The sequence below is a fragment of the Cheilinus undulatus genome, linkage group 13 (genome assembly GCF_018320785.1).
Source record: "Cheilinus undulatus linkage group 13, ASM1832078v1, whole genome shotgun sequence".
Classification (NCBI taxonomy): Eukaryota; Metazoa; Chordata; class Actinopteri; order Labriformes; family Labridae; genus Cheilinus; species Cheilinus undulatus.
The window spans coordinates 29,966,676-29,992,834 of NC_054877.1; the positions used below are offsets into that span (position 1 = coordinate 29,966,676).

General features: G+C 40.8%; 1 protein-coding gene across 19 annotated transcripts in view; it reads right to left on the reverse strand.

The window, feature by feature from the left end:
- Window positions 1-26,159, reverse strand: part of LOC121519817 (receptor-type tyrosine-protein phosphatase S-like) — a 131,112-nt gene that overhangs the window by 77,204 nt on the left and 27,749 nt on the right. For 10 of the 19 annotated variants that reach the window (XM_041802811.1, XM_041802806.1, XM_041802805.1 and 7 more), the window contains exons 2-4: window positions 22,214-22,421; window positions 14,293-14,441; window positions 11,623-11,764 (exon numbers count right to left, since the gene is read on the reverse strand). In XM_041802811.1, the coding sequence (XP_041658745.1) occupies window positions 11,623-11,764; window positions 14,293-14,441; window positions 22,214-22,352 (430 nt within the window). In that variant the 5' untranslated portion in view covers window positions 22,353-22,421. The remainder of the gene's footprint in view (window positions 1-11,622; window positions 11,765-14,292; window positions 14,442-22,213; window positions 22,422-26,159) is intronic. The other 9 variants (XM_041802813.1, XM_041802818.1, XM_041802819.1 and 6 more) reach the window with 1 other exon arrangement.

Sequence of the window (26,159 nt, forward strand, 5' to 3'; positions counted from 1 at the left end):
TGGTTTTTTTTCCTCTGTTCCTTTCCTCCTCCTCCTCCTCCGGGCCCCCTGCTACCTAACCACATGACAGACCCGTACCATCTGTTTCCACACACTCCGCTGTGGGGATGAGAGGCTGAGTGGAGATACGATCTATCGCCCTCTTTCTCGCTGCACTCTCTCCTTCCACAGTCATCAGCTTTGGAGAGACACACCGTCAGATAGGAATGTCAAGCTGCTGCTGATGGCAGAGCAGAGAGGAGGAAGGAGAGAAGAAATGCTGCAAAAGGTGAGAGAGTGGATTGAGGCTTTGAGGAGAGCCTGTTGATGAGTCTGAACACGATGTGGTTAGAGATGGAGATATTCCAATACCAACATTTTCTAGGTTAGTAGTTCCTCTGATACACGAATCAACAAATCATTGAAAAAAAAGAGTGGGAGTCTTAAAATTAAACAGATTTATACTAAGGATGGGAAATGCAGAATAACTCATAGGACAGGATAGGATTAGGGATGGGAATTGATGAGATTCTATTGATATAGATGCCATTATTCTTCTAATCAATTCAATTTTTTAACCATACCCTCACAGATTCTTTCCTGCTAATTTTCTTTTTTTAAAAAGTAGACTACATAGGTTTCACTGTTAACACCAATTTTACTGAATCTTTTTCTCTCCAAACGCTAAACAAGATGTGTGCCACCTTCAGTGATTAAATGCAAATGACGTTGATGGATTAAACCAATTAGAACTGGTCCAACTGGAACGGGTTCTGGATTCCCATCCCTAAGCAGGATAGGATAAGATAGTAAAGGAAAGGATAGGATAGGAAACGATACAATACAATACAATGAGACAGATCCTGAGGAACCTCATTTCTACCGCTTGAACCTAAGATCTCGATCTTTTGGCCATTACCCAGAGTTTATGACCATAGGCTAGGGTTGGGACAAAGATCGACCAATAAATGTCAAGTTTTGCCTTCTGGCTCAGCTCCCTCTTCAACAAGACGGTGTGGTACAACATCTGTAATATTACAGATGCTGCACCAACCCGCCTGTCGATCTTACGGTCCCTCCTACCCTCAGTTGTGAACAAGACCCTGAGGTACTTGAACTCCTTCACTTGGGGCAGACACTCTCCCCACTCAGAGAGTGGGGAGGGGGGGCTGAGAACCATGGCCTCGGACTTGGAGGTGCTGACCCTCGTCCCGACTGCTTCACAGTCAGCAACAAGCCACCCCAGTGCCTGCTGGAGGTCCCCGGCTGAAGAGGCCAACAGAACCACATCATCTACAAAAAGCAGAGATGGAATTCTGAGGTCAACCAACCGAAAACCCTCCTGTCTCTGGCTGTGTCTTGACATCCAAGGAGCTTTTTGACCACCTCAGCAACTTCGGACCAGGATAAAGATGAGTCTTCCCCTGTATGTTTCCCCAGGAGTCCTACTCCTGCTAATCACAGCCTGAGCCAAGCCCTGCTTTTCCCTCCTGAGTTGTTGGATGGTTTGCCAGAACAACCTTAGGGCCAACAAAGTCCTTCTCCACAGCCTCCCCTAACTCCTCCCACACTCGGGTTTTCGCTTCCACAACTGTTGAAGCTGCGGCCCTCCAAGCCGCCCGATACCTGTCAGCTGCTTCTGGCGTTCCATGTCCCCAAAGTAAGTCTCTGATGTTGGGGGTCAGAGTGCCTGGGCCCCCACCTCTGCTGGCTCCCCAGCCTACAAAGTACCCTACCCCTACCAGCCCCATAGGTGGTGGGCCCACAGGGCGTACACCATAAATGTTTACTGCAATTTAGTGCGACTTTTACCTCTTTCCAACGATATCCCTTGACTCAAACTGGCAGGAAAGTCTGTATGGACCACAAGTTCCCAAAGGTTTTAGCCTGTGACCCCCAAAAATGGCAGGGCCAGTGACTGGGGACCCCCACTGTCCCTGGAGATAGCTTAAGCATATGATGTTGTAGAAAGCATCAAGTGCAGGTTTACATTTTAAGGATTTTTTTAATATATTACTTTCCTATCAAATATCACTTTGACTGTGGTTTTGTTAAAATTGAAATCATTTAATGCATATATTTACAATAATGAGTCAATCATACCATCTGACATCATCTTAAATTTTGACATGTTTTTTTTTGTGGGGACCCAACTCCCTCTTTGGGAGCCACTGGTTTAAAGTACCATAATTACTTTTTACATAACATTACACAAGTCAGAGCAACTATATATTAGCACATCAATGTTGTTTTATTTTCCCTCTGCATATCATAACTCTGTATTTGATATGATAGGGGAACTCTCACTTTTTTTGTTTCTGGCTCGGAAAATGAATGACAGAGACTTGAGAAATCAATCAGTCAGTCAACAAATGTGGGGATAAATAACAGTTTTGAAGGGAGAGGATTTGTTTAACACATCCCTCTCATTTGTGTCTGCTAAAGAGGGTTGGAGAAACTCTGATTTTAATTGTGTAACTGTTTTATTCAGCGTTTTCACTGCTTTTAATTCGCGGGTCTATTTGTTTTTGGTGCAGAGGAGACCTCTGCCAATGAGTGGGGTCCCGTCAAAACAGGCATGAACAACAACCGAAGGAGAAATGCTTACTAGTCCCAGTGAGCACAAAGCTCAATGTTTATGATGGAATTTGGTTGAAAGCAGGGTAAAACTTGGTCAGTTTGTTCAAGTTTGTCTTGTTAACCAATTTTCAAATGGCTATCAAAACATAAAATTTTTGTATCATTTTGATTACATAAAAGAAAGAAATGAAGATTGAAGCAGTATGGAGGGGCTTCACTGCTCTGCACAGTAATTACTGCCAGTGGAAGCCATATAGCATCCATGATAGTATTACTGTGCTGGCTACTGTATAAGAGCAGCCGAAAAGACATGACCTCCAGTGAAACAAGTTGATTTTAATCAAGGCTTATAAATAACGCATCAGATCCTTGTACAGGCCGGTGTTTTCTCAAATATGTGACCCCACATTTAGGCAGTACCAGAGGCATTTCTGATTCTTGAGCTCAGGTGGGGATCTGATTATTTATTTACTAGGGTAAACCCCCTGAGATGTACCATCTCATTTTCAGGGGGGTCCCATGATTAAGACTCAATTTTCTCTACGAGCCAACAAGACCCTAACCCGGGAAGGACGCCACACTAAGCCCCCCTCTCAGCTCTCCACACTCCCCCGTTTCCTCGACTGTCCCGACTGATCAATGCTAATGATCCATCTGAATGGAGGGCAGCAGTATGTCCATTGACAAAACACGGAGGAAGAGAAAGAAGAGGGGGGGCCGGTAGATCGATAGGGAGGTCAGGAGGCCAGCTCCCCTGAGGAGGAGGATATGCTGGGCCTACATCTGCTCCCCCTGCCCTCCCCCAACCCCTCCCCTCTCCTGAGAGGGTTCAGATGGTCTTTTTATCATCCCGCCGGCTACCACTACATGGACTCCCCGGCTGTTAATTAGAGCACGCCACTGCAGCGGGCTGGGGGCGTGTGCAGAGAAGTGTGTGTGTGTTGTTGGGGTCTGGATCTGTATTCCAGTCAGGTCTTTATCAATGCTGCAAATATAAAGTGTAGGTGGACCTAAGAGTGATTCTTTAGAGAGGGATTTGAGAAAAAGGGAGAGATGGATAAATGGATATATTTTTAGGTACTGCTGAATGGGAAAAACAACATAAGATACAAATAAATTCTTGGAAACAAGCTTGTCCTAAACTTAATGTTTATATAAGCATAAAGCAGCAGTCTTCAGTTATGTAAAGATGCAGCAGGCTTATGAAGGCATTTTGCTTGTACAGTAATCTGAAAAAGTTTACTGTATAAATTCAAACCAAATCCTAAATATACCCGTCACATGTCTGTGTACCCGAGATGACATCTCCAAAGGGCTTGTTTATGAGATTAAATATTTAGAGAAGTCTGAAACAGCAGATTCTAACATTTTAAGACTGGATCAGCACTATTTTACTGAAGAGCAATCAGATCTTTATCCTGCATCACTGCTATTTTTAAACCAAATTTATTAGTTTTAACCTGACTTCCTGTACACATTAGTGAGCCGTCTTCTCTACTATTGTGCCACATCATATAAATTACAATGCACTGACTCAGGAGAAAGTTTGGCTGTCTCTACAGAAAAATAAACATTTATGCTTTGGACAAAGGAAAACTCTGTCTCAGGCTTATGTGATGAGAAAGCTACAGTGCTTGTCGCACTGGTCTCATATTGACTCCAAACCATGACAGTGTTTGGTACACGGCGGAGATGAAACGGTCACCGGTCTTATATCCAATAACCATGATTAAAAAAATAATAATTTCCCCTTGGTTTTTGTACCGATTACATTTTAACCATTATGGTAACTGTTAGCATAACAGCGCTTTTGAATCACAGTAAAACACATCCAGACGGCATGCTGTGTTAGCTATAGGCTAATCAATTCATAAGCTTAAAACACATCAGTATTGTCAATCAAATTAAACCAAAATGCTGTAGCCTACCTTCAACTGACGACGAAAAAAAACTCCAAACAAACTTAGACTAAAAACAGTAGCATACTCTCATTGGCTGTCATTTTAGCTGCTCCTTTACTGCTTAAAAAGTCAATGAGAAGCACTTCCATATTTTGGAGCAGCTCCTATTAGATAAAAATATTTATCCAGTGTTGAAATCTGCATTGAAATCAGCAATACACATTAATTGGCTCACTTAACGATGACCAACGGTTAATGTGGTGCATTCAAGGACAGTAGGATTACACATTTGTAGATGAATGTGTATAAAATGTCATGATGTGTTTACATGTTACTTTAAAAACATACATTCATTTTTTTTAATCCGACAATTTACTAAAACCACTTGTGAGAATTTTTTTTTTTTTTTTTTTGCTTTTTTTGAAGTATAAAATAGTCATAATGGATAGAATCATGACCTTTTTGACTTTTCAACTCAAAATCTGTACCACTTAAGTTAAAGCAGGTTGTTATTTGACTTTCAGCCAAACAACAGAAAAGTATCAGTAGAGCTTGGCACAGCGATGTCACACCCAAGTCCGCCATGGTTATCTGTGGGGTGAGCTGCCGTACTGTATCGCCACCGCTGTAGCTGCTGTGACCACTGTTATTGCCCTACTGGTTTCCACACACTTTTGTGCACCTTTAAATACATTTTTTTTCAAGTTTCCATAGCAAATCAAATCAAAACAACACCATAATAAAACTGATAAATGTGACATTTTAGGTCATAATTATCATGATACGGAATTTGTTACAACTCTAGTACACATCATCCCCACTTTGGCTAAACACATTTATGGTCACTCTAAATCTGTGCTTTCAACAGAAAAAGACCAAGAATAATAGAGAAAAAAAGAGATGAGTAATTTTCTCTAACACACAGCATACACCCCCTTGTTGAACCCAGTAGGCCTATTATCATTTCTATGTTTTTCTTTTATTTATTGCATTTTAATTGACTTGATGTCCTTGTTTACAAAGTTTATAGTCTACGAGCTCTACACTGCAAAAACCCAAATCTCAGTATTTGTCTTAATTATAGTCAAAATGATGTCATTACAGATCACATATGAACCAGAAGGCAGTCCACATGAAATCATATTTTCAGACATAAAACCAAAAAACAAGGCCTGGATTGCTTCTACAAATATCTGCCATGGGTCAAGCTAATTTAATTTGTTGAGTGTCTGGAGATGTACGATCTCAATTATCGAATGGAGTGGATCTTGTTCAAGACTTTTCAGGCAAATATGGCTTTAAATAGAAGTAGAGATATTTTAAACTCTAAATTAGTGGTCAGATGTGGGTTTTTGCAGTAAATTTAAGCTGTGTTGGAGCTGTTACACATCAAAATACGACAGGTAGGTAGCCTTAAAGTGTAAAAGAGATGCAAGCTGGATAAGAGTTAGGCAGTAATGGTGTTAATAGTAAAGAGGAAAGGCACATTGCAGCATCTATTGTGCAGATAAAGTAGCAGACAGTGGTAGTGGACACTGGAGTACAGTTCACTGGAGAGGAGAATTGGAGCTACAGGTATTCAGCCAGGCTCCTGGATGAGTCAGCCGCTGCTTGAAATAGATACTGCGGGCATGGCCTTGATCACACTTTTCACCAAATGAATCATTTATCAAACACAAACACTGCTGCGCAAAAGTACCGCTTATTTTTCATCTCCTGTTTAAATTGATAAGACAGCCTATGGAAAAATGAGGCGTGTGTGTATAAACAGAGTGTGTGTGTCAACAGCGTTAGGGGGAACATTGGCAAGGAGCGACCAGCATTGTTCCCCGAGGCTTTGTGTTTGTGTGTATGTATCTCTCTGTGTGTGTTTGTCTGCATGAAGAGGGTGAGAGCGTAAATTTGGCCTGGTTATGTTTGCAGAAGGGCAATCAGGCCCCGTGCCCAAAAACCAGGCGGCGGAGCCAACCGAATCTGGGCAAATATGCAATTCATGCATCCGTGTGCACACAAACACACACCCACATGGACACAAGGACAGAGACACACAAACAACCACAGACACGCTCTCAAAGTAAAACATAAAATGCATTTGATGCAAACAAACAAACATGGATCCAGGTTTTTCCTCTTTCCTGGCCTGCCTTTGTGTTTCTCTCTCAGTCACCCAAACACACAGAGCAAATTATCATTCGTCCTGGTTAAGGAACAGGTTGTCTATTCATCTTTCAGTTCATTTCAACAGGGAACGGCCATGTGCATGAGAGAGGCCTGAATAAAAGCGTGATCTCAGGGAGCCTGATTCAGGATTAATCTGCCAGCGCTCCTCAGAGGCTGTAATGCTTTGACTCCTATAGACTGCAGGAGGGCTGCAAGGGGAGCACTTTAAATGCTAATGGCCCTTTATGATAATACATCACAATACAATGCAGAATCACATTTTGCATCGTAGATCAATCCCACCAAAAAAAAAAAAAAAAAAAAGTCCCAGGTGTGTCCCTGCCGTCCTAAGACCCTCTCCTGCTCTCTCTCACAAAACTCTATTAAACACATGAAGAATAGGCTGCAGGAAACAGGCATAAAAGAAGAGAATAAAAAAACAGTGAAGATGAGGGGATATATATGATGAAAGAGCCTGTTCTCCTCTCCAGGAGAGTAATCCTCTTGCAGGCTGAGTTGATACTCTCAGTTGTTTCCAGACCGAAACGCTGCTCGAGCCGCCGGCCTGCCAATGCAGCAGACGCCCGGGGGGAATCACTGATCTGACTCTGTTGTTCATTTGAAGGGTGTTTGCCGTGGTGGCAGAACATCTCTCCTCCTCCTCCTAGCTCTCCTCTCCTCCCTCTCTGCCTCTCTCCATCACCCTCTTCCCTCCTTCATCACTCTCCTCCCTTTTTCTCCTAAAATGGGACACTGGGAGGTGGGTATAATCAGGATTACTCTGCACATACCAGCCGCACAGATATATGCACATGCACGCTTGTAAACAAAGAACTCCGTGCATGCACTCAAAGACAAAGATAATCATTAAGGTTGTGCATGCATGCTCACACAAACACAACCATATAAATTTATCTATACAGCTGCAGTGATGAGAATCCTTCATCCACCAGAGGTCTTCAAACATGCAGAACTGCAGATATTCACATCTCCTTAAGGCAGAACACAACTGCAGTGTCCACAGAAGAGAGCAGCTCGGGTGGAAAGGGGATGGGGTTGGTTCTAAGGGGGTGAGGGTGAGGTTGGGGGGTGGAGCAGGCGCAGGAAGCCAGTATAAAATACAAAGGGAGAGGAAAGTGAGACAGTGAGAGTCAGGCAGAATAGATGGCAGAGAAAATGAAAGAATGAATAAAACAAGAGATGAGAAATTAGAAACGGACATCGCTGTGAGCCAAAGACAGAAAGATATAGTCAGGAGAGAGAGGGGCGGAGAGGTTATGAGACAGGGGAGGGTGATTTTGAAGGCACAAAAAGAATGATCTCCCCGTCCATAACCTACCACATCTCCATCCATTAGGCAGCCTACACAAGCAGCAGCCCATTTCCTGTGGCCAACCACAGGCCCCTGACAGTGAACCACGCTGCTATTAGTGTCGGTCAGACATTACACAAAACGATGTGATGAAACACATCGGAGGGGGGTGAGTTTTAAGAAGGTGGGGGGCAGGTCAGAAAGCCTCAGTGCTCAGACCTTATCTCCACTGAAGCATGTCTCATAAAGACACTGACCCAAACACAGATTTCTATGCACTTAACAGCGTTCCTAGATAACAGGAGCTATCAGACAGCTCAGCATATAGACGACTCCTGGGATGTTTCAGAGCTCAAAGTCAAACGTTCAGAGCTGGATTTTATCTAGAATAGACTTGTGAAGTAGATGTCTTTTTATTTTCTTCTTATGTGTTTGATGAATGTCATTTAGAGCAATTCCAAGTAATAGATGGGTGTAAAAATCATCAGTGAGAAAGATTCACAGCTGCTTTGGACGATATTTTACTTTGCTGACATAAAGTCTGAGGCATAAAATAAAAGTAAAACGTTTAATTAAAGAAGTTAACTATGACTCCCGGAAAGCCTCTTGGAAATAAAACATCTAATCACAGCACTTCCAACTTTGTTGCTTGAGTGGCTAGAGGGCAAGTAAACAGCAGTCAGAGTCTGTTATTGTGAAAACAGACAATTAATTTTGCTTTTAAAAACAATTCACTTTCTTCTCATTTATTAGGGATTTTTTTTTCACAATGACGCATTGTTTTGCTTCAAGTTCAGCGATGAAGTTATTAGGTATCAACTTATTGGACTTTAATATTCAGAAGCATTTTCTATAAAGGCATCCACTTCTGGTTGCTTAAACATAGCTATTTTTGTTTGCCACTGCTGTCAACCAAATCACAGCACAGTTGATATTCAGCACAACAGCACTCCCTCTCATGTGATATTACTTTATACAAGACGCAAATGTTAAAACGTAGAACTCAACATTAAATTTTTTTAATCCTGCTGACAAATTTAGAGTGAAAAAATTGGGAGTTAAACAAAAAGAGTGAAAGAGTTAGATTTTCAGAGTACATTTACGCACTTAGACTCCAGCTAGTGTTTAGTGATGGTCCTGAGCAGTGTTAGAAAAAGTAGTTCATTCACACGGTGCTGAGAGCAGAGAATCAACTCTGTTCCTGAGTTCTTTCCCAACAGCTTTGTTGCCACGCCTCTACTGCCACTTCAAATCTGGGGAGCAGAGTTTTCCCATCATGCATTGGGTGTTTAGATGCATTTTAGATGTTTTAAGATGTATTTATATGTATTTATATGTGTTTAGATGTGTTTAGATGTTGCCTGTTGTACAGTTACTACTGATGTGTTTCATTTGCTCTTGTTTCTGGTGAATTATTGTTGATTTGATGTTAGACACATCTACACCATGAGTGACACAGTCCACTAAAGTTATACACTTCCCACACCTGGCAAGGGACAGTCCAATTCAAAGAACAATAAGCTGCCTGTCACTTTGCTCTATTCTGATGAGAGCATGACAGCTTAGCCACGATGACCTATGAGAATTGGTCGATTTTAAAGGCATGGTAGATTTTTATCTGGTGGTGTTTAAAGTGGTCTGAAATGTAACCTCTATACAAGAAAATATATAACACTGAAGTATTAACCACAAACACTGGAAAAGAGTTCATATAACTCAAGATGGGAGTTAATTTTACTCTTAATGCGAGTAGTATTTTAACTCCCATAAAAGTTTCTTTTAACTCCTGATAAGAGTTAAAATTCAACTCCCAGAAAAGAGTTACTTTAACTCGGCTCTAGAGTTTGTTTGATGGTCTCACATGTACACTCAGATTGAGTTGATTTTAACTCACACAGAGTTTATTCCAGTGACCTGACTTTGCTGTGTAGGAATACTAGTATATGTTCAACTAACATTTTTAATGTTTCACCAGCTGATAAACTTTCAGCGTAGACACGTTATAAGTTAAATCTTATCCCTACCTCCTAGCACAGGGGTTATCAAGTACATTTGTACAAGGGTCAGCTCTTTCCTTGATGGACGCTTTGGGGGCCAGACTTTCAAATGAACTAAAATGAAGAGATTTTGGTGGATTAACAAAGTTTAAAAATATCTCAAATTGATGCCATTTTAAAACTCTAAACGTGACATCGGCCCCTATACAGTAGCCAGCCACAAGGGGGCGACTGAGATATTTTTGCTGAATATTTTAGGGACCATTTACGTTCTCCATCACTGAGTTTGATGCGAATATGCTCTGCCCTATTAGTGTTAAGTACCAACCCTCCAAAACAGTCAAATCAACACTCTGTGGTGTGGACCCATATTGACACTGTTAAAGTATCAGTGCTAACTCTTACAGCGATAATTTGGGTATGCAGGTTTTGAAACTTGAACAAGAGTAAATAATTATTCATTTCTAGCCAAAATTAGAAAGCATATTCATAGCATATCATTATGTTAGTCAAAATCTTTAAAAATATTAGCCTCCGTGATTTCATGAAATTAACATAAGAGGAGCACTGTTTGCCAAAATCTATTGTCCAAGTTGTTCATGTTGCCTGATCAGTCTTCATCGTATCACTCAGCATAAACTGTATATCTGAAACCCTTCTGTGGGTTTTATCCTGTGGATTATGAACACTCAAAGACAGCTGATCTTATTTCCACACAGGGGACACAAACGTCATGGAACAGAGAACTCAGTCAGAGAAAAGTTTGCACAAACAGGAACAGGCACGTAAGGCCACACACAGTGTGAGGCTCGCCCTCGAGGTGTGTTTTATGTGGTAATGTGCTTTAGATTGGGGCTGTGTGTGCAGGGATGATGGGCTGGCTAACAGATGGACAGGAGTCTATTCCCTGGGCTACCAGCCTTCTGCTTACCACACAGCCCTGCCAAGTCCACAATCCTCATCCATCTCCGTCTCTCCTCCAACCACTCCTACAACACCCTATTGCAGCTCGATTCTTTCACACAGCCCTGTTGTGTTAGTCTGCTCAACCCCACCTCCTCACCCTCCATCATACACCTCTTCACCTCTGCTCGACCTCATCCTCCCTTTTCCTTTTTCTTCCTCAATTTCCCCTGGCAGAAATGACTTGTCTGCCAAATGGAGGCCTAATCCCCTGATTTTTCTTTCTGTAGTAACAGCCCGAGCTGCCATCCCTCTATTTCTCTGTCCTTTCCTGCTGTGCTGCCGGGCGGATGGCCAGCGCTCGGCTCCCAGGCTTGAAGCCACATGCTGCAACCTTAGTTTGCAGCATGTTGGAGCACTGCATTAGATAAGTTTCCCTCCGAGGGGTCAGTGTACATTAGATTAGCACTCTAACTCTAGCAGGGAAGTGCAGTGATTACAGCTAACTGGAATGCTACAGTACCCTTTAGCTAAACGCTAGCTGGCCCTCTCTGTGGCCAGATCACGCTCGGTTGCACTCAACCGGGACTATAAAAAGAACAGTCGACTGCAGCCCGCTGTGGAGGCAGGGTGTGGCACATCTCTATTGTCACATCTACAACTGACAACCCAGGGAAGCGGGGACGACAGTTGAAATGAGGTGTGTGCACGTGGAAAGAAAGTGCCACTCGAGTGGAAAAAGGATGAAAGAAAACAGTGTGTGCGTGTAGCAGGCATTCGTGTGCCTCACCTCGGATAATGGCCAGCTTTGCAGTGACTGACACCTCTCCTTCACTGTTGCGTGCCACACACTCATAGATGTTCTCGTCTCGGGGTGCTCTGAGCGGCTGGATCCTCAACACAGCACCTGCACCGTCGTCAAACTCTATGGTCTGGACGGCCACAGAACCACAGAAGAAGCTTTAGTCAGAGCAGAATAAAATGAAGCTTCACTATTACAACAGAAACCTCTAATGTTGGAGATAATTAACTTAGCACGGTCTTAATGTGACAGTAATTACACTTTAATATTTCATAGATTCCTTTTTTACTTGCCCCCTCTTCCTGGAGGCAGGCTCAGCGAATGTTCCTGGAGCTCAAATGTTTCTTGCACTTCAGCAGAGGAGATACTTACCAACACGGGGGATGAATGTTGGTCCTCTGGTTGAAATCTCTAACCATTAGGTCAAATTACTGCATCGATACACAATCAGATCTCTAATGTGATGGAGCTGCAGGAATTAACTGCTCTGTGGAATAGCTTAGCTGGGGAATAGCCCACTTAATAGCATATAGCTCAGGGACAGCAATATGTTCACTTTATATAACAGGAAGAATTACACAATCTGCTTCTTAGTTTGATGTCAAGCTTAGAGGAAAAAGCTCTGAAATCCCTGCACTCGGAGTCTGACTTTCAAAATGACAGTTTTTAAACAGGCATTTGTTGAAATGTGCAAGAAATTACTACAAGTTTCCTTGATGAGAATTACCTGAGAAGACTTCTGCTGCTCTCACATATCTATACCCATTAAGGTAAAGCCAGGGGTTTATTAGAAAAGTTTAGCATTTAGGCTAAATGAAGGGCTTAAAGCAAGTCCAGCTTAATCCAAAGTTGATCAAAAATCCATCCACCAGTAGTAATAACTTCACCTTATCATCCAAGTCTACATTACAATAATCTATTACTTAATTAACCACAAAGCACTGCTCAGTATCTGTTCTCAGTAATTTTATATAGCTATACATATCTTATTTCTGATTACCACACTTAATATGTAAAGTGTTTATATATTTTTTAATACATTAGTGATTATAGTTTTACTATTCATAGATCAACTATTATATTAATTAAAAACCCAGTTAAAGGAGTTGCAATTGGCTCAAAAGATGGTTCATAAAGCATAAGTATATCTACAGACATATTTTAGATGTATGTTTATGCATCATCTACATTGATAATGACTTAAAAAATGTAAATATTTTAATTTAATAACAATAGTCCAAGTACCCAAACACCTTTCCATGTTTCCACTTTATTTTTTCGTACATTTTTACAAACTAATCAATTGTTACTTAATTGATTTCTTAAAAGGCTTGATGAATATGTTTTTGACAAAGGGCAAGTAAGGGAAAGTATCTGTTTCTACTACTATTCTTAAGTTAACTTTGTGTTTAGCACGATGACAAAAGAGTTTCTTTGTTCTCATTTAGCTCACAGCAATTACATAAATTGTGATTTTACAAGATATTTTCATCACTCATCGTGAAAGTAAAGAGTTGACCAGGATGCTTAATCTGGAAATAACTGATTCTAAAAAAATCTTTAGTGTGTATTGATGAATGTGAGGGAAAAGTCAGAGATGTACAGTCTACAGCAAGACCCCTGTCAAATTCTGAGAATGAAGCCAGAATCTTGAGTTTAAAGTCAAAACTCAGATATTAAATTCTGAATTCTGAATTTAAACCCTGGGTTTTGATGTTTGTCCTAGATTTGGGAAAAAAAAAAACCCCAAACATATTTAATTTTTTTAGGTGGCCCTAATTATCTTCCATAGAAATCTTATTTTATAAAAACTTGCTTGTAAATTTTACTTGCAGTATCAGCAGATACTTTTATGTATAACAAGCACTTATGACCTTATTTTTTGCTATTTATGTCTCGAACAAGACAATAATCTGGGCTTTTTAGGTGAACGTCGCTTACGATAAATATGATTTTCCAACAATTTTCAAGATTTTAGTTTTGCTTTGTGTAAAATGTTAGTCATTCATAATATACTTATCTATTAGACTGATCATTTCATTGTTTTATTCTGTCTTATTCATTTGTCACACTGCCCATCATCAGTATTTATCTACAACTGTGCTTTATTCAGCATTTTTGTTCTCATGTGTTATTATTCATCATCTGTTCATTGCTGTGTTAATTTTCGTCATCATGCACAAGCTGCTTAAACATTTTTCTCCTGGTGGGATTAATGAAGTTGTTAGACTGAATTCACACATCAAAACAAGGCTGCATACATCTATCTATAAAAAAATAAGGAATACAACAATATTTGGCAATACAATTAAAATCAATATAATAATTTCCCAAAATATACACTGCAATGCCCTTTCTTTAAAACTGCAAAAGGTACTGTCTGTTATCTGGCAGCTATAAGCTGACACAAGACTTAATTTCTTTTAATAATTAACTGTACAACTTCTAATCATGAACTATAACGTTATCATTTGACTTCAATGTTATCGTCATACAAAAACATAGAAAAAAAAAAATTATAAAAATGGGGAAAAAACCAATTGTGCATTAACGATACTGGTAATTGAGTTTATGGTTACATGCCTAAAGTAATTATGATGACTTGATATAGTGCATTTTGTTTGTATTTCAAAGTTAACCATTGTGAACAGTGACAACCACCTCGATACGCTGGGAATTGACCTTCTTGCCCTTCTTGTTCCAGTAGACGACCGGCTTGGGATTTCCCGAGGCCTGGCACACAAATGATGCCACACCCCCTGACACTCCGATCTGGTCTGTGGGAATCTTGGTGAACTTTGGGGGGGCTGTAAGACAGAGAAAAAGAGAGAGGGAGAGTGGAATAAATAAAAAAATATATAAACTGACAAGCATGAAAATTGATAGCCGTGACCCAGATGATGCAAACGGACTCCTCGACCCGTGGTAGCAAAATCAACAACAACCCCCCTGCTGACCACGCCCCATTTCACTGTCAGTGACTGGTCAGGCCGACTTGTGCTCTGATGGCTGCGTGTTGTGCTTACTTCCTGGGTATCATCTAGAGGACAAGCTGAAGGACTTCCTGTGGGTCATAAATAAAAGATGGGGCCGGGCTTCAGAGGAACATCTCTCTCTCGTCTCTCTCTCTCTCTCTCTCTCTCTCTCTGTGTCTGTCTCTCCTTCAGGGCAGGCTACCCTCATACAAGCAGCAGCACAGTCTGTCATGGCACATGAGTGTTTCACAGGTAGGAGAAGTGTTGGCTGCAAAGTCACAGCATATAATTGGTTTAAATGTATTAATACCCGAGGTGTCATTTTGTTCTCCACACTCCTATAGGGAATTTGCACTCCAGATTGAGACGGTTTTAATAATCTTAGTAAAAACAATGAATTTACGACATTAGTTGTGTTAATTTTCCACATCTCTGCCTCAGAGTAGCCTTTGATCAGCATCAGCTGTTCTGTTGCGTCTGATGTGAGATGTATAAGTGCAGCAGTTGCCCTTGAAAGAAAAACAGCAATTTCCAAGTCCGATATTGAGCCAACAGTACTGAGCCTATATTTTTCACAGTGGCTGAGTCAGATCAATCACACAACTTCGCGCTCCCACCCCTCGCTATCAGTCTGTGGCCTGTTGCCATGGTGCCCAGCTTAACTCCTCCTCAGCTACCGAATCGCTGCTATCCATCAGGGTGAAGTCAGGATGACCCTTACCATGGCAACCTGAATCCCTCCTCCCCCACTCCTCCTGTGTCTGGGTGGGTGAGGTCCTGCTGTGTTGATTCACTTCTGCTCTGAAGATGGAGCAGAAACTGAAAAAAAAATGCCTATAGAATAGATAACTTGCAAATCTTAGAGCCTGAATTCCCACATTTCTCTCAGTCACACAGACTGCTTTCCAGTTTCACTACACTGCCTTAACAGTGTCTGCAATAACGCTATGCCAAAAGATCTGCTCCTGTGCCGCTGCACTGTGCCATAGCTCTGACTCTGAATGTCAGAATTAAAGTGGTTTCATTTTACGCTTGCCATAATCCTCAACAGGAAGGCGCAAAAAGCTGGCTCAGTAAAGTCAATCAGAGCAAATTTATGCCCAACAATTTTTGGGACTCAAGAGCTGGAGATTTCCTGCCTGTTACGCTCTAAAAAAGGCACACAGAGTGTTGAGCAAATTGCCCGTTTACCCTGCCAACAATATGTGAATTTAGAAATATCCAAAGTAAAAAATGTCACGGCTGAGTACCATAGTCTCCACTGGCTTTGGGATTATGAATGAATTTCATGTGCTTCTCAGGGTTTCTACACGGTTTCACCGGCTTTATATTGAGTCCAAAACAGTGTGCTCTTAAATGCACTCTAAAAACAATCCTTGTGAAAAAAAAGAGACCCCACTGGCGATGTTAGTGCTTAAGCCTCATCTGAGAGCCAAGGAAAAGCCCTGCAAGGCATGTGATCTGGATGGGTTTGTACTGAACGAACAGTTCTAGAAACCTGTCTGAGAGAAATGAGTGATTAAAGAACAGCTCTGTCTCTTTAAAAATCTGATTTCATTCACTGTACCATCGAGCTTTAGCACTGATCTACAGCTGGCGTGTATATAATGAAACACCTCAGCTACCTGTTATTTTGACGATGACGACTGCTGTGCGTAAGTATGCCTGGAGCCAGCAAGTAGAGAATAACAGTGTTAGCACATTATGTGAACAGAGAGCGTTTGAACTTTTTCAGATTAAACATATATACGTCAAGGAATTGCAAGTTTAAAGTTGGGTTGCGTAAGGTGCATGGTAATAGTAATTATATCAACCATAAGACTTTGACCTGACTTAGAGACAATAGCGCAAGTGTCAGCATCAAAAGTAGTTTGGTTACATTGACCTACATTACCTATTTTGGTTTCCTGGCTGCATGCAAGGGATGAGGCGCAATGCAGCACAAAGTGAGAGGGGTCTGGCAGACCGTACATTACACAGACTGTTAATCTGAGTCGCTATATAGCTCAGAAAAGATATAATGTAATTTGCTGGTAGAATTTGTTTTAAAATACAACTATATACATAAGCCAAGTCTGGCAGTAACATTCATGAAATAACTGCACTGCTAACATTCCAGACTAAGAAAGAGTTCATAAACAAAAAGGTCAGAGTTCTAATCAAAGTATGTAAAGACCAAATCTAGTAGTATTTACACAAATGGTGGCTGGCTTTAGCTCCATTAGCTTAAGCTAACACAGCTATGCTAGCTACGTTATTAAGGCTACTACATAAGCCAATGTCACAAAGTTAGCTTAAGCAGTGTGAGCTTTAGCAAATGTCGCTAGAGCTAAAGTAGCAATGTAGGTAACGCACCTATGAAACTTACATAGCGACTTCCTGAACGCAGCTACGTAGCTATGTTATCTATAGATACTAGGGCTGACAGCTGTGAGTTGAATGGTCGATTGTTTGTCGAAAAGCTTTTTTCTGACCATGATCACGCTGGTCGGTATCGCATAGTATCATGATATTTTGCGTGACAATACATTGTATTGTATCGTCCTCCAAGTATTAATTTTTTGGGCCAATTTAAATTAATGTTGGCTTAAAGCTTCCATGTTTAGCTGTATTTTTGCTATGAATTAAAGGTGCAGTGTGTAATTTTCTCCCAGTAGCATTCAGTGGAGCAAACTTGGTAAAAATGAAACATAATATTTATAAGTAGGCCTATCTAAATTATTGTTTAATCACCTGAATTTGTAAAATTGCTGTATCTATATTATCTTAGAATAATCCTTTTGTTGATACTTAGGAGGGTCCCCTCTACTGACTCAACCATCTTAGATTTTTGTTTGCCTAGCCTAGCTTCTTTGCTTGTGCTCTGAACACTCTCCTTAAAGGGGAGATGTAGACTGACATATTTTTTGGCTAATATAACAACTATTATCTAGTACCTTATACAACCTTACTTAAAAATACTGAAATATTCCTTTAAGATAGAAGAAAAAAAATTCGAAATTTATACTGGATTAAACTTCTGTTTAGGTTTAGGGTAAGGATTAAGGTAACAGTGAGGAAACCAAAAGTTAAAAACCTGACCTGCAAAACCTGATTTCAAATAGCTTAACAAAGCAAGATATAGATATTGTAACTAGAAAGCTGACTTAAGTTTATTAAGCCAAAGCTAAGCTTACAAGACAGCCTTGAAGCTACATAGCAAAGTTATCCAATGAGCTAAGTTAGCTCTAGTTACAGTTGCTTAAGCTCACTTTCCTTAAGCTAACTTAGTTACATGGGCTTATGTAGTTCCATCAATTGCATCGCCAGCATAGCTACATTTGCTTTAGCTAAAGCTTAAGAGGCTAACAAAGCTAAAGCAAGCCGATGTTTGTGGCTTCTAAAACTGGACGGCACTTCTGTTTTGACAGACATGGCGTCTCACACGAACGGCCTGTGAGTGGCGCCATCAGAGATGTACGGTCTGCAGCCAGACTGCTGACATGTCAGCAAAGACAAGAAAAAGACTGATTCAGTGGTAGCATAAGACATGGCCATGATGGTTTGATCAACATGAAAGTATGACAGTTTTCATAAACAAAACAAACTCTTGAGCACTTTTGAACACTACCTTATAGTCACCTTTAAAGATCAGTATACAACACGGCAGGAAAGGTGTCAGATGATGCGATTAAAAGCATTCTGCAAATAGAGCTGTTTCCAGCATGAGATTCACAGCATGAGATCATCGAAGACGTAAGAGGTACTGTTTTGTCAACATCTTTAAGGATGCACTCACACAGGAAATTTGCACCGTTTCCAAGTATGTTTGACACTCGAAGTCCAGTTTGTTTGACTGGAGTAATTGCTCTGTACTGCATTCGAGCATGGTACACTTCCCTGGCCATGGTGTGGATGTTTGATGGGGGCTTTAGCAAGGTGCACTCGCTCATAAACTCACACAAGCAGGGGTGCACAACATGGATGTGATGTATAATCTATATGACCATTCTTCTAGGTAATCATTTTAAATAATGGCAGAGTGTAAAAGGGCTGCTTCTGACCAAAATTACCTAAAGTAAGCCACAAAATCAGTGACGCTGCTGTCATGTCCTCTGTTTTCTTCTCCATTGTGCTTCTTAACAAAGCCTTGTGTGGGCTGTATTATGACGTGATGCTGTATATACAAGAGGCAATAATGAGAAGGGGGCCATTGTGCTTGTGCTTCAGCACAGTATGGGGCAACTGGGCCTTGAGTAATGGCACCCTAATCTTTTCCAGTTTTTTTTTTTTTGGGTTAAATTTGTGTAACTGCTGCTAAAATGTTTCCTCGCACAGCATCTTAAAGAAGCATGACTTATGTCCATGGCATCAAGCTCAGCCAACTGTGGTCTGACAAGCCTGTAAACCACATTTAATAATGCATCCCTTCCCGTTTGTATGTCTTTTCTGTCAAATCTGTTCACATCTCGCAGCCAAATGTTGCGCAACAAAAGTAATTCTGTGATACAAAGATAATAAGACCTTGGGTTGTTCACCGTGTTGCTGCAGGGAGGCAGGATGATATGTTTAAGATGGTTTGTGGGAAACATTTTAAATACAAATGTGCAGATTTGATAGATAAACACACAAAAAGCAAGATTTTGACACTGCTATGCATGAACTGAAGTAGGGATCAGCTCTGTGAGGGAAATAGTAAACATGGATTTGAAAACACTAATGGAAGGTGTCATTCACCAAGGTGGGAGATATTTAAGAAAAGCCAGGGAAAATACTAAGATTGTTATACAATCACCTTTTAACTTGTAACTTTGTTTTTCTCCTGCCATCATTATATTCTTTTTTACTAAAAAAAAAATCCTAATATGCAGCATTTACTATAATAAAAATTCTTGTCACAAAATTTTGACTCTACTAAAATTTGAAGAACAAAATATTTGTTCTCAGGTAAACAACTAATAATCTAGTTGCAACTGAGAAAACTATACATGGTTAGCTGAAAATTAACGTTTTTTCTTGGGTGCCCTAGTGTGTGTGGAAACTCTTATTCAAAAGTTATGTTTTATTACCTCTGGGTAATAAGGAATTCTGTGTCTGTGTGACTTTGCAGTCAACTTCACTTCGCTTTAACAACCTGAAAGTGTAGTCTTTACACACTAGGAATCTAGGATGTTTCCATTCATTGTGTGCAGAAATCATAAATATTGGATCAGCTTTGCAGGAGACACACTGAGGAACTCAGTGACTGCTTGCAAAAAAATCCTGATGTAAATATATTGTTAGGTAAGAAATTTAAACAAAAGATTAATCTAAGGACAATTACATTGCATTAGGTCTTAAACAAAGCATAAACTTGTCAGCGATTATGATACTGTTAGTTGAAAAAAATGCATAACATTGGCTGTATTGTTAGTTTTAGTCTTGTCTCGACTGAGGAAGAAGAGAGAAGCTGGTGACGTAGGTTTTTAACAACTCTTTCAGATCTGCAGAGTTTAACTGTAGGTGGTCCAAAGGCAGCATTCTTCAATCCCACAACACTTCCACTGAAAGCCGCGTGTTGTGTAAGTCTACCTCTCCTTAACTGAATACAGAAATATTTCTGTAGTGACGCTCGTCTTTTCAAAAGCTCATAGCCTAAAATTTGGTTACTTTTAACAATTCCTGTTGAGCAATTTTAAGAGTCATCTCCATCTTTAGCTTCAATCAGCTTTGAAAAATATCATCTTGGGTGTATTTTCATACCAGTGACAGCTGAGAGTGTGCGAGCATGTGTGGGCGGGTGTGTGCGTCTATGTGTGTGGACCACTGAGGCAGGAAATGTGCGGAAATGTTGTAATCAAGGAGATGATGAGAAACATGCTGAAGGGACCTCCTGGCTTATCAAAACACATTAACAACGCCACGGTCCGGAGCTGATGTTCTGATAAAGAGACACGCTTTACAAGATGTACACACGCACACAAAATAACATAAATTCACACCTTTGTACAAAGCATTTACTGCAGCTAATAAACCAGCTGTTATTTACTTGAGAAAAACGTAGAAACAAAGTTGAAGAACAGTTAAGCCAGCCAGCCATAGACTACGGTGAACAAACCAGTTTTGACGTCATTGTGGAAATGTGCCAAGTTAAGCTGGAAAAGGAAATCAGTATCTCCATTAAGCTCTTCAACAGGTGGAGGCATGAAATACTCTGAAATTTCCTGGTAGAGGGCTGTAGTGGACTTGAAAAAACTCAGTGGACCAACAGCAGAAGATGACATGGCGCCCTAAATCCTCCCTCACTGTAGAAACCTCGCACTGGACCTTAAACACCTTGGATTCTGATCTTCACTCTTCCTCCAGACCTTGATTTCCAAATGAAAAACGGAGTCCACTTTCATCTGAGAAAAGTACTTTGGACCACCAAGTGGTCAAAAGTCCCCTTATCAGGTCCGGAGTCAACTCAGCCATACCAGGAGATTTTAGTGATTCATGCTTGTCTGCTGACAAACTTCATGGAGATGCCAATTTCCATTTCCAGCAGGACTTGACACCTGCCTATAGTGCCAAAACTGGTTTCCTGCCCATGGTGTTACTGTGCTTGAATTTGGCCTGCCAACTGTCCTGATCCAAACCCTATAGATAACAAAAAAAAAAAAAAAACATAGCACAAAAAGTAAGGAGATATGTGTTTAGTAGATTATTTCTTTGTTGTAACAATGATTCTTGGCAATCAGTCTCATACTGTTGGAAAGCCTGTTTATTTCCCTTTTAAGTGGTGACACATTTGTAAGAACATATATTTGTGGGATGAGCAGCAGAGCCGAGTATGTGGGTTACGCCCATGTAAGGTTTGCCAAATCTTTTTTGCCAATGCCAAACAGCTTATTGCTGCAATTGACTTTTGTTTTGAGCTTCTGGTACCCCAAGGTGTTGACAATCAAGTACATGATTGGCACCTGATTGTCAGCTCCTGTGAGAATGGGCCCTGCTACAGTGGTCAGTGTCTGCTCCAAGAATCGGCATGCCACGTTTGACTGATCTGGATAGGACCTTGTGTGAAGGGCAACTTTAAGCTGATGTTCCCCAAATGCTGCGGCTTTATTTGGAGTGACCCCTAGTACCATCTCCAAACTACATAAGTCAAAGACAGTTAGGAAGTGGGCATCCGAAGAAGACGACACCCCAGGAAGACCATTTCCTTTTCAAACTTCATGTGCATTAAGCCAAAAAATTATGATTTTGTTAAAATTTCAACTTTTGATCAAATCACCAGAAAAAAAAGTTTCACAAGTTTCATTTTTTTAGGTGCACCTGCAATTGAAAAGGCTACATATTTAAATAATGCTTAATTTAGTGTAGGCTGACCAAATACACAAGTATTGCAAATCGTGTGGTTGTAAATGTGGTTTTTAAACTTAGCAAGGATCAAGTAACTTGGCAGCAATGAGCTAAATATAAATCTAGAAGCTAGTTAAACACCTAGGTTCTAGGGCTTACAGCTAGCACTACAGACAAGTAACTGAATAGCTAGATAAATACTTGATAATAAAAGCACCTTTTTTAAACCTCATTTTTAAAATATTTTTACAAGTTCTGTAGGAAGACTTCGACAGACAGACAGATCGACTGATTGATCATACCTAATCCTCCATGTACGCTGCTCAGTGGGTTGGTCAGCAGGATAATCAAAGGCAGCAGTAGGCTAAGTTGAGAAGGGCTGAGACGGAGCCCCAGGATAGGCCTCCTGGACAGGATTCCACCTGTCCTGGGCAGAGGCATGGCACTGCCGTGGGTTGATTGGAGATGATGGGTATTCAGGAAGGATGTCACTCAACAAGGGTAGGCACTCTGCAGACACACAAAAAAAACAGAAAGGTCAGCTGAGATGAGTGAAAGGCATATTTCTTCCACATCTGATTCATCGTTCTGCTTTTAGAAAGGGAGCTGAAATGTCAGTGCGCCATCAGGAGAGAGGGAAAACATACAATAATTCATACAGATGCAGAGAGAACATCCTCATGAAGAAAATTAAAGACAAATTCATGCTAATGCAGGATTAGGCCTTTTGATTTAGCCAGAGCACTTCTGACTTGGGATTAACAGCTCAAGCAGGCCAGCTCTGACTGAACTAATACCAGAACAATGGGGCCTTTGCTACACAACACAAGACAAGAAACAGACAGAAATAGTTTTCGGCACTCCACTTCTGTATTAATAGGAATTCTTTTCTAGTGAGCCGTGAAATGAGCTGCAATGATACATTTTTAAGGGTGCCTTTTTTTCTTTAGACGTCCCCATAATTTCATTTCACTTTAGCTGTGGCCTAATTCCTTCTTAGCATTCAGTATTTTTCTGTTCTGGTGGCGCATAAAAGTGTTAATGCAATAATACATCCAGAGTGTGCCACAGTAATGGAAAACACTTAAACAAAGAGGATTGAGGGGTCAGTAGGAATGCGGCAAAATTCAATAACAGCAAATGTAAAGCAGAGACTGCTGCTTTAATAGATGTCCCCCTTCTTGTTAATCCCCAGCCCTGGGGGGATCTCTCTGTATTTTGCTCTTTTTTTTTTCTCTGGCACAAACACACACAGTGGCACACATCTGGAAGTCGAGACATAATTCAGCTCTGTCTGCTTTACAGAGATTTAGACAAGCTGTGCTGAAGCTCCCCGCCTGGGAGTCAATAACTCCACAGTCCTATCGAGCTCTCCCGACCCCCACCCCTCGGCCCGATGTGTCAGAACGCAGGTGGGGAGGCCAAATGAGAAAGGAGCCTTTGTTAACCTGTCATATATCACATACAAACACGTCAGATAGCAGTGCAGGATGACATATATGCTCTAAGGGAGATACATAATGTATTTGCAGGTGACAGGCCACTCTCTGATCGACACATAAATATGCACGAACATGCTTTTACCCTGACAACACCCGTACACAGTCAGGAATGGCGAAGCAAAGATTAGGGCTGACCCTTGGTCGTCTTTAGTAAACAGAGGGGGCAGTTCTGGTGAGTTACAACGTCTCCTCTGACCACTTATTGAGCTAATGACCTGCTCTAACACTCTACTGTCTGCCAGTTCCTCTACTAAAAATAGATCATAAAAAAAAAAACAATCTGATACAGGCTCTTTTTTCCACCCCACTTTGCCCTCGTCCTTATCTGACGCTGCGTAATAGACGTTGAAAAGAAAAGCTTTCAGCGTCCCCCTTTTTGACTGAACAATGTGATAAGAGAAATCAGATCAGAGCTCATTCAAGCACCATTGGCAGCATGTTAAGTAAATTCTCCTCTTATGGAAACTCAATTTGCTGCGGTTAATCTAACTAGGAATACTGCTCTGTGTGGAGTCGCATGGCTGCTGAAACATTAGGTACCCCTCCTGTGTTGCAACGTCTGCTTCCTCCGTCCTGTGTGCTGGATTTGAAGGGGCCTTTATATCGTGCTGTGACCCCAGTCTAACCCTATCTATCAATCTCAGTTTATTCAGCCTTCCATGTTGTCTTTCACCTGCTGACAAGGGCCTCTCTGTTCACTATGGACTACAGTCACTTCAGCCTGCATCTAATCCTTAATCTTTGCCTCATCTCACTCCTGTGTAAGTCCCAGTATTCTTACACCTCTGCTATTTCTTTTCATCCTCTTATATCTTCTACAATCTCCTTTCTCTTTATAATACTTGTATTTCAATGGATGTTTTGATGTTTTTCACCAAACAAAAGGAAGGAAGAAAAGGAGAAGAGAAACAAAATTGTAGCTGCAGTGACATCCACAGTATCCAGGTAACAAACAACAGTGTTTATGGAAAACATATTACAGATCACAGTATGCACTCTGCATGCACTGCAAACACATTTAGATCTATCAGGTGTCTAATTTCAAGTCAAAATACCTCATTTCACTTAATATATTATGTATTAACCTGATGTAGCTCCTGTCTAATGCATTCTAAATAAAAATAAGCCTTGAATTGGTGGTTATGGGTAAAAAAAAAAAAATTTAACATATAGTGTTAGTTCAGGCAAACCATGGAGTCGAGTGCTGCCATCTATTTGAGATCACTCGATCTCACGCAAGCCCTCATCAGCTGACGAACAGCTAAATCGCTCAAAGCATGCTATTGGCTAATTGCACTCATGCTTCCATATTCGGTATACTCTAGCCTGGCTATGCTTTACTGCTCCCTTTGCAAGCTGCTTTTTGCATCCTCCTCCACCCCAGCTCCTCCTCTACGCTATCTGACTTAAGCCCCGTCCACACGGAAACGAATTCAGGCGTATACACAAAAGTTTTTCGTCATATTGGCATTTCATCCACACAGAAACAGCGTTTTGGGTGACTGTAAACGATACTATTTGAAAACGGGTCCCAGAGTGCACAAATCCGTAAACGACTACCATTTCCTCTCCATGTGAACAGCTTTCTGCATCTTTCTTGAAACGATGATGTCACACAGCGTAACTCTCTTAAGGCGCCTGCACGGGTCCGAAACAATAATGGCGGACTACAAGGTTGTATTCGTGCTGCAGAAGCTACTGAGCTTGTCACGGCTTTTACAGCAAAATCTGATGCTCCTTTACCACCAACGTGAAACGCATACACCATATGTTCTTAAATCCAACGCAGGGAACAACCAGAAGGGCAACTGGAAGAAAGTTTGAGGCAGTTTTCTGTGATCTTCTTCTTCTCCTTTGGTGCATGAACGTTATAGCGCCACGTACAGACTTGGCATATGCAATACAGTGTTTTCAGTTGTTTCAGGGGTTCCGCGTTTACGTGGATATTTCCTGAAACGATTCCATATTTAAGGAAAACTTTTTCAAAATGAAACGGCAAAATATCGTTTTTGTCTCCTTGTGGACTGGGCCTCAATCAATGTCATTCTGTTGTCATTGATGCCTGCTTGGCTCTGGGTTTATTGTTGCCTCTCTCCCTGTCTCAGGCTTTCCTTGTAGGCACATGAAAGACAAGAATGTGCACTGCTCCTGCTTTGTGCTCTCCATTCAGGCTTGTGGAAGGGCAGGGTGATCCCTGAACAGCTACACTACCAAACATAAATAACAGCAATCAGAGCCAATTAATACCTGCTGATAAAGAGAAAAATTTATTACCACCAAAATAATGGTTGTTACTAACTGAAAGTGACTTATAGAATGTTAAAGGAACATATTGGGCAAAACCTCGTATCTCCAATTTTCAAAATTTAAATTTTCTATCTAAATAAATCAGTGCTATATACCTTTTGTACATCGTCAGTGGGTTTAACAAATATTGCAGCAATAAAGAGTGTAAAAATCATGCTGACTATGACCAATCAATGTTATGTTATGTGCTGATTTTGGAGATAGGAGGTTTTGGCTCGATGCCAGAGATAAAAGGTAAAATGTGTAAAACTGGGAATATAATATTTGCAACATCGTACATTCAAACTCCAGCTTCCTGTGCTAATTCATGTGGTAATCGTGGCAACTAGTGGAATTAAGATAAGATAAAAGAATTTTTTATTGTCTGGGGGGGGGGGATTTGTCATGGACATAAGTGCAGTGCTGCTCACAATCAATACATTCATCACAAAAACAAACA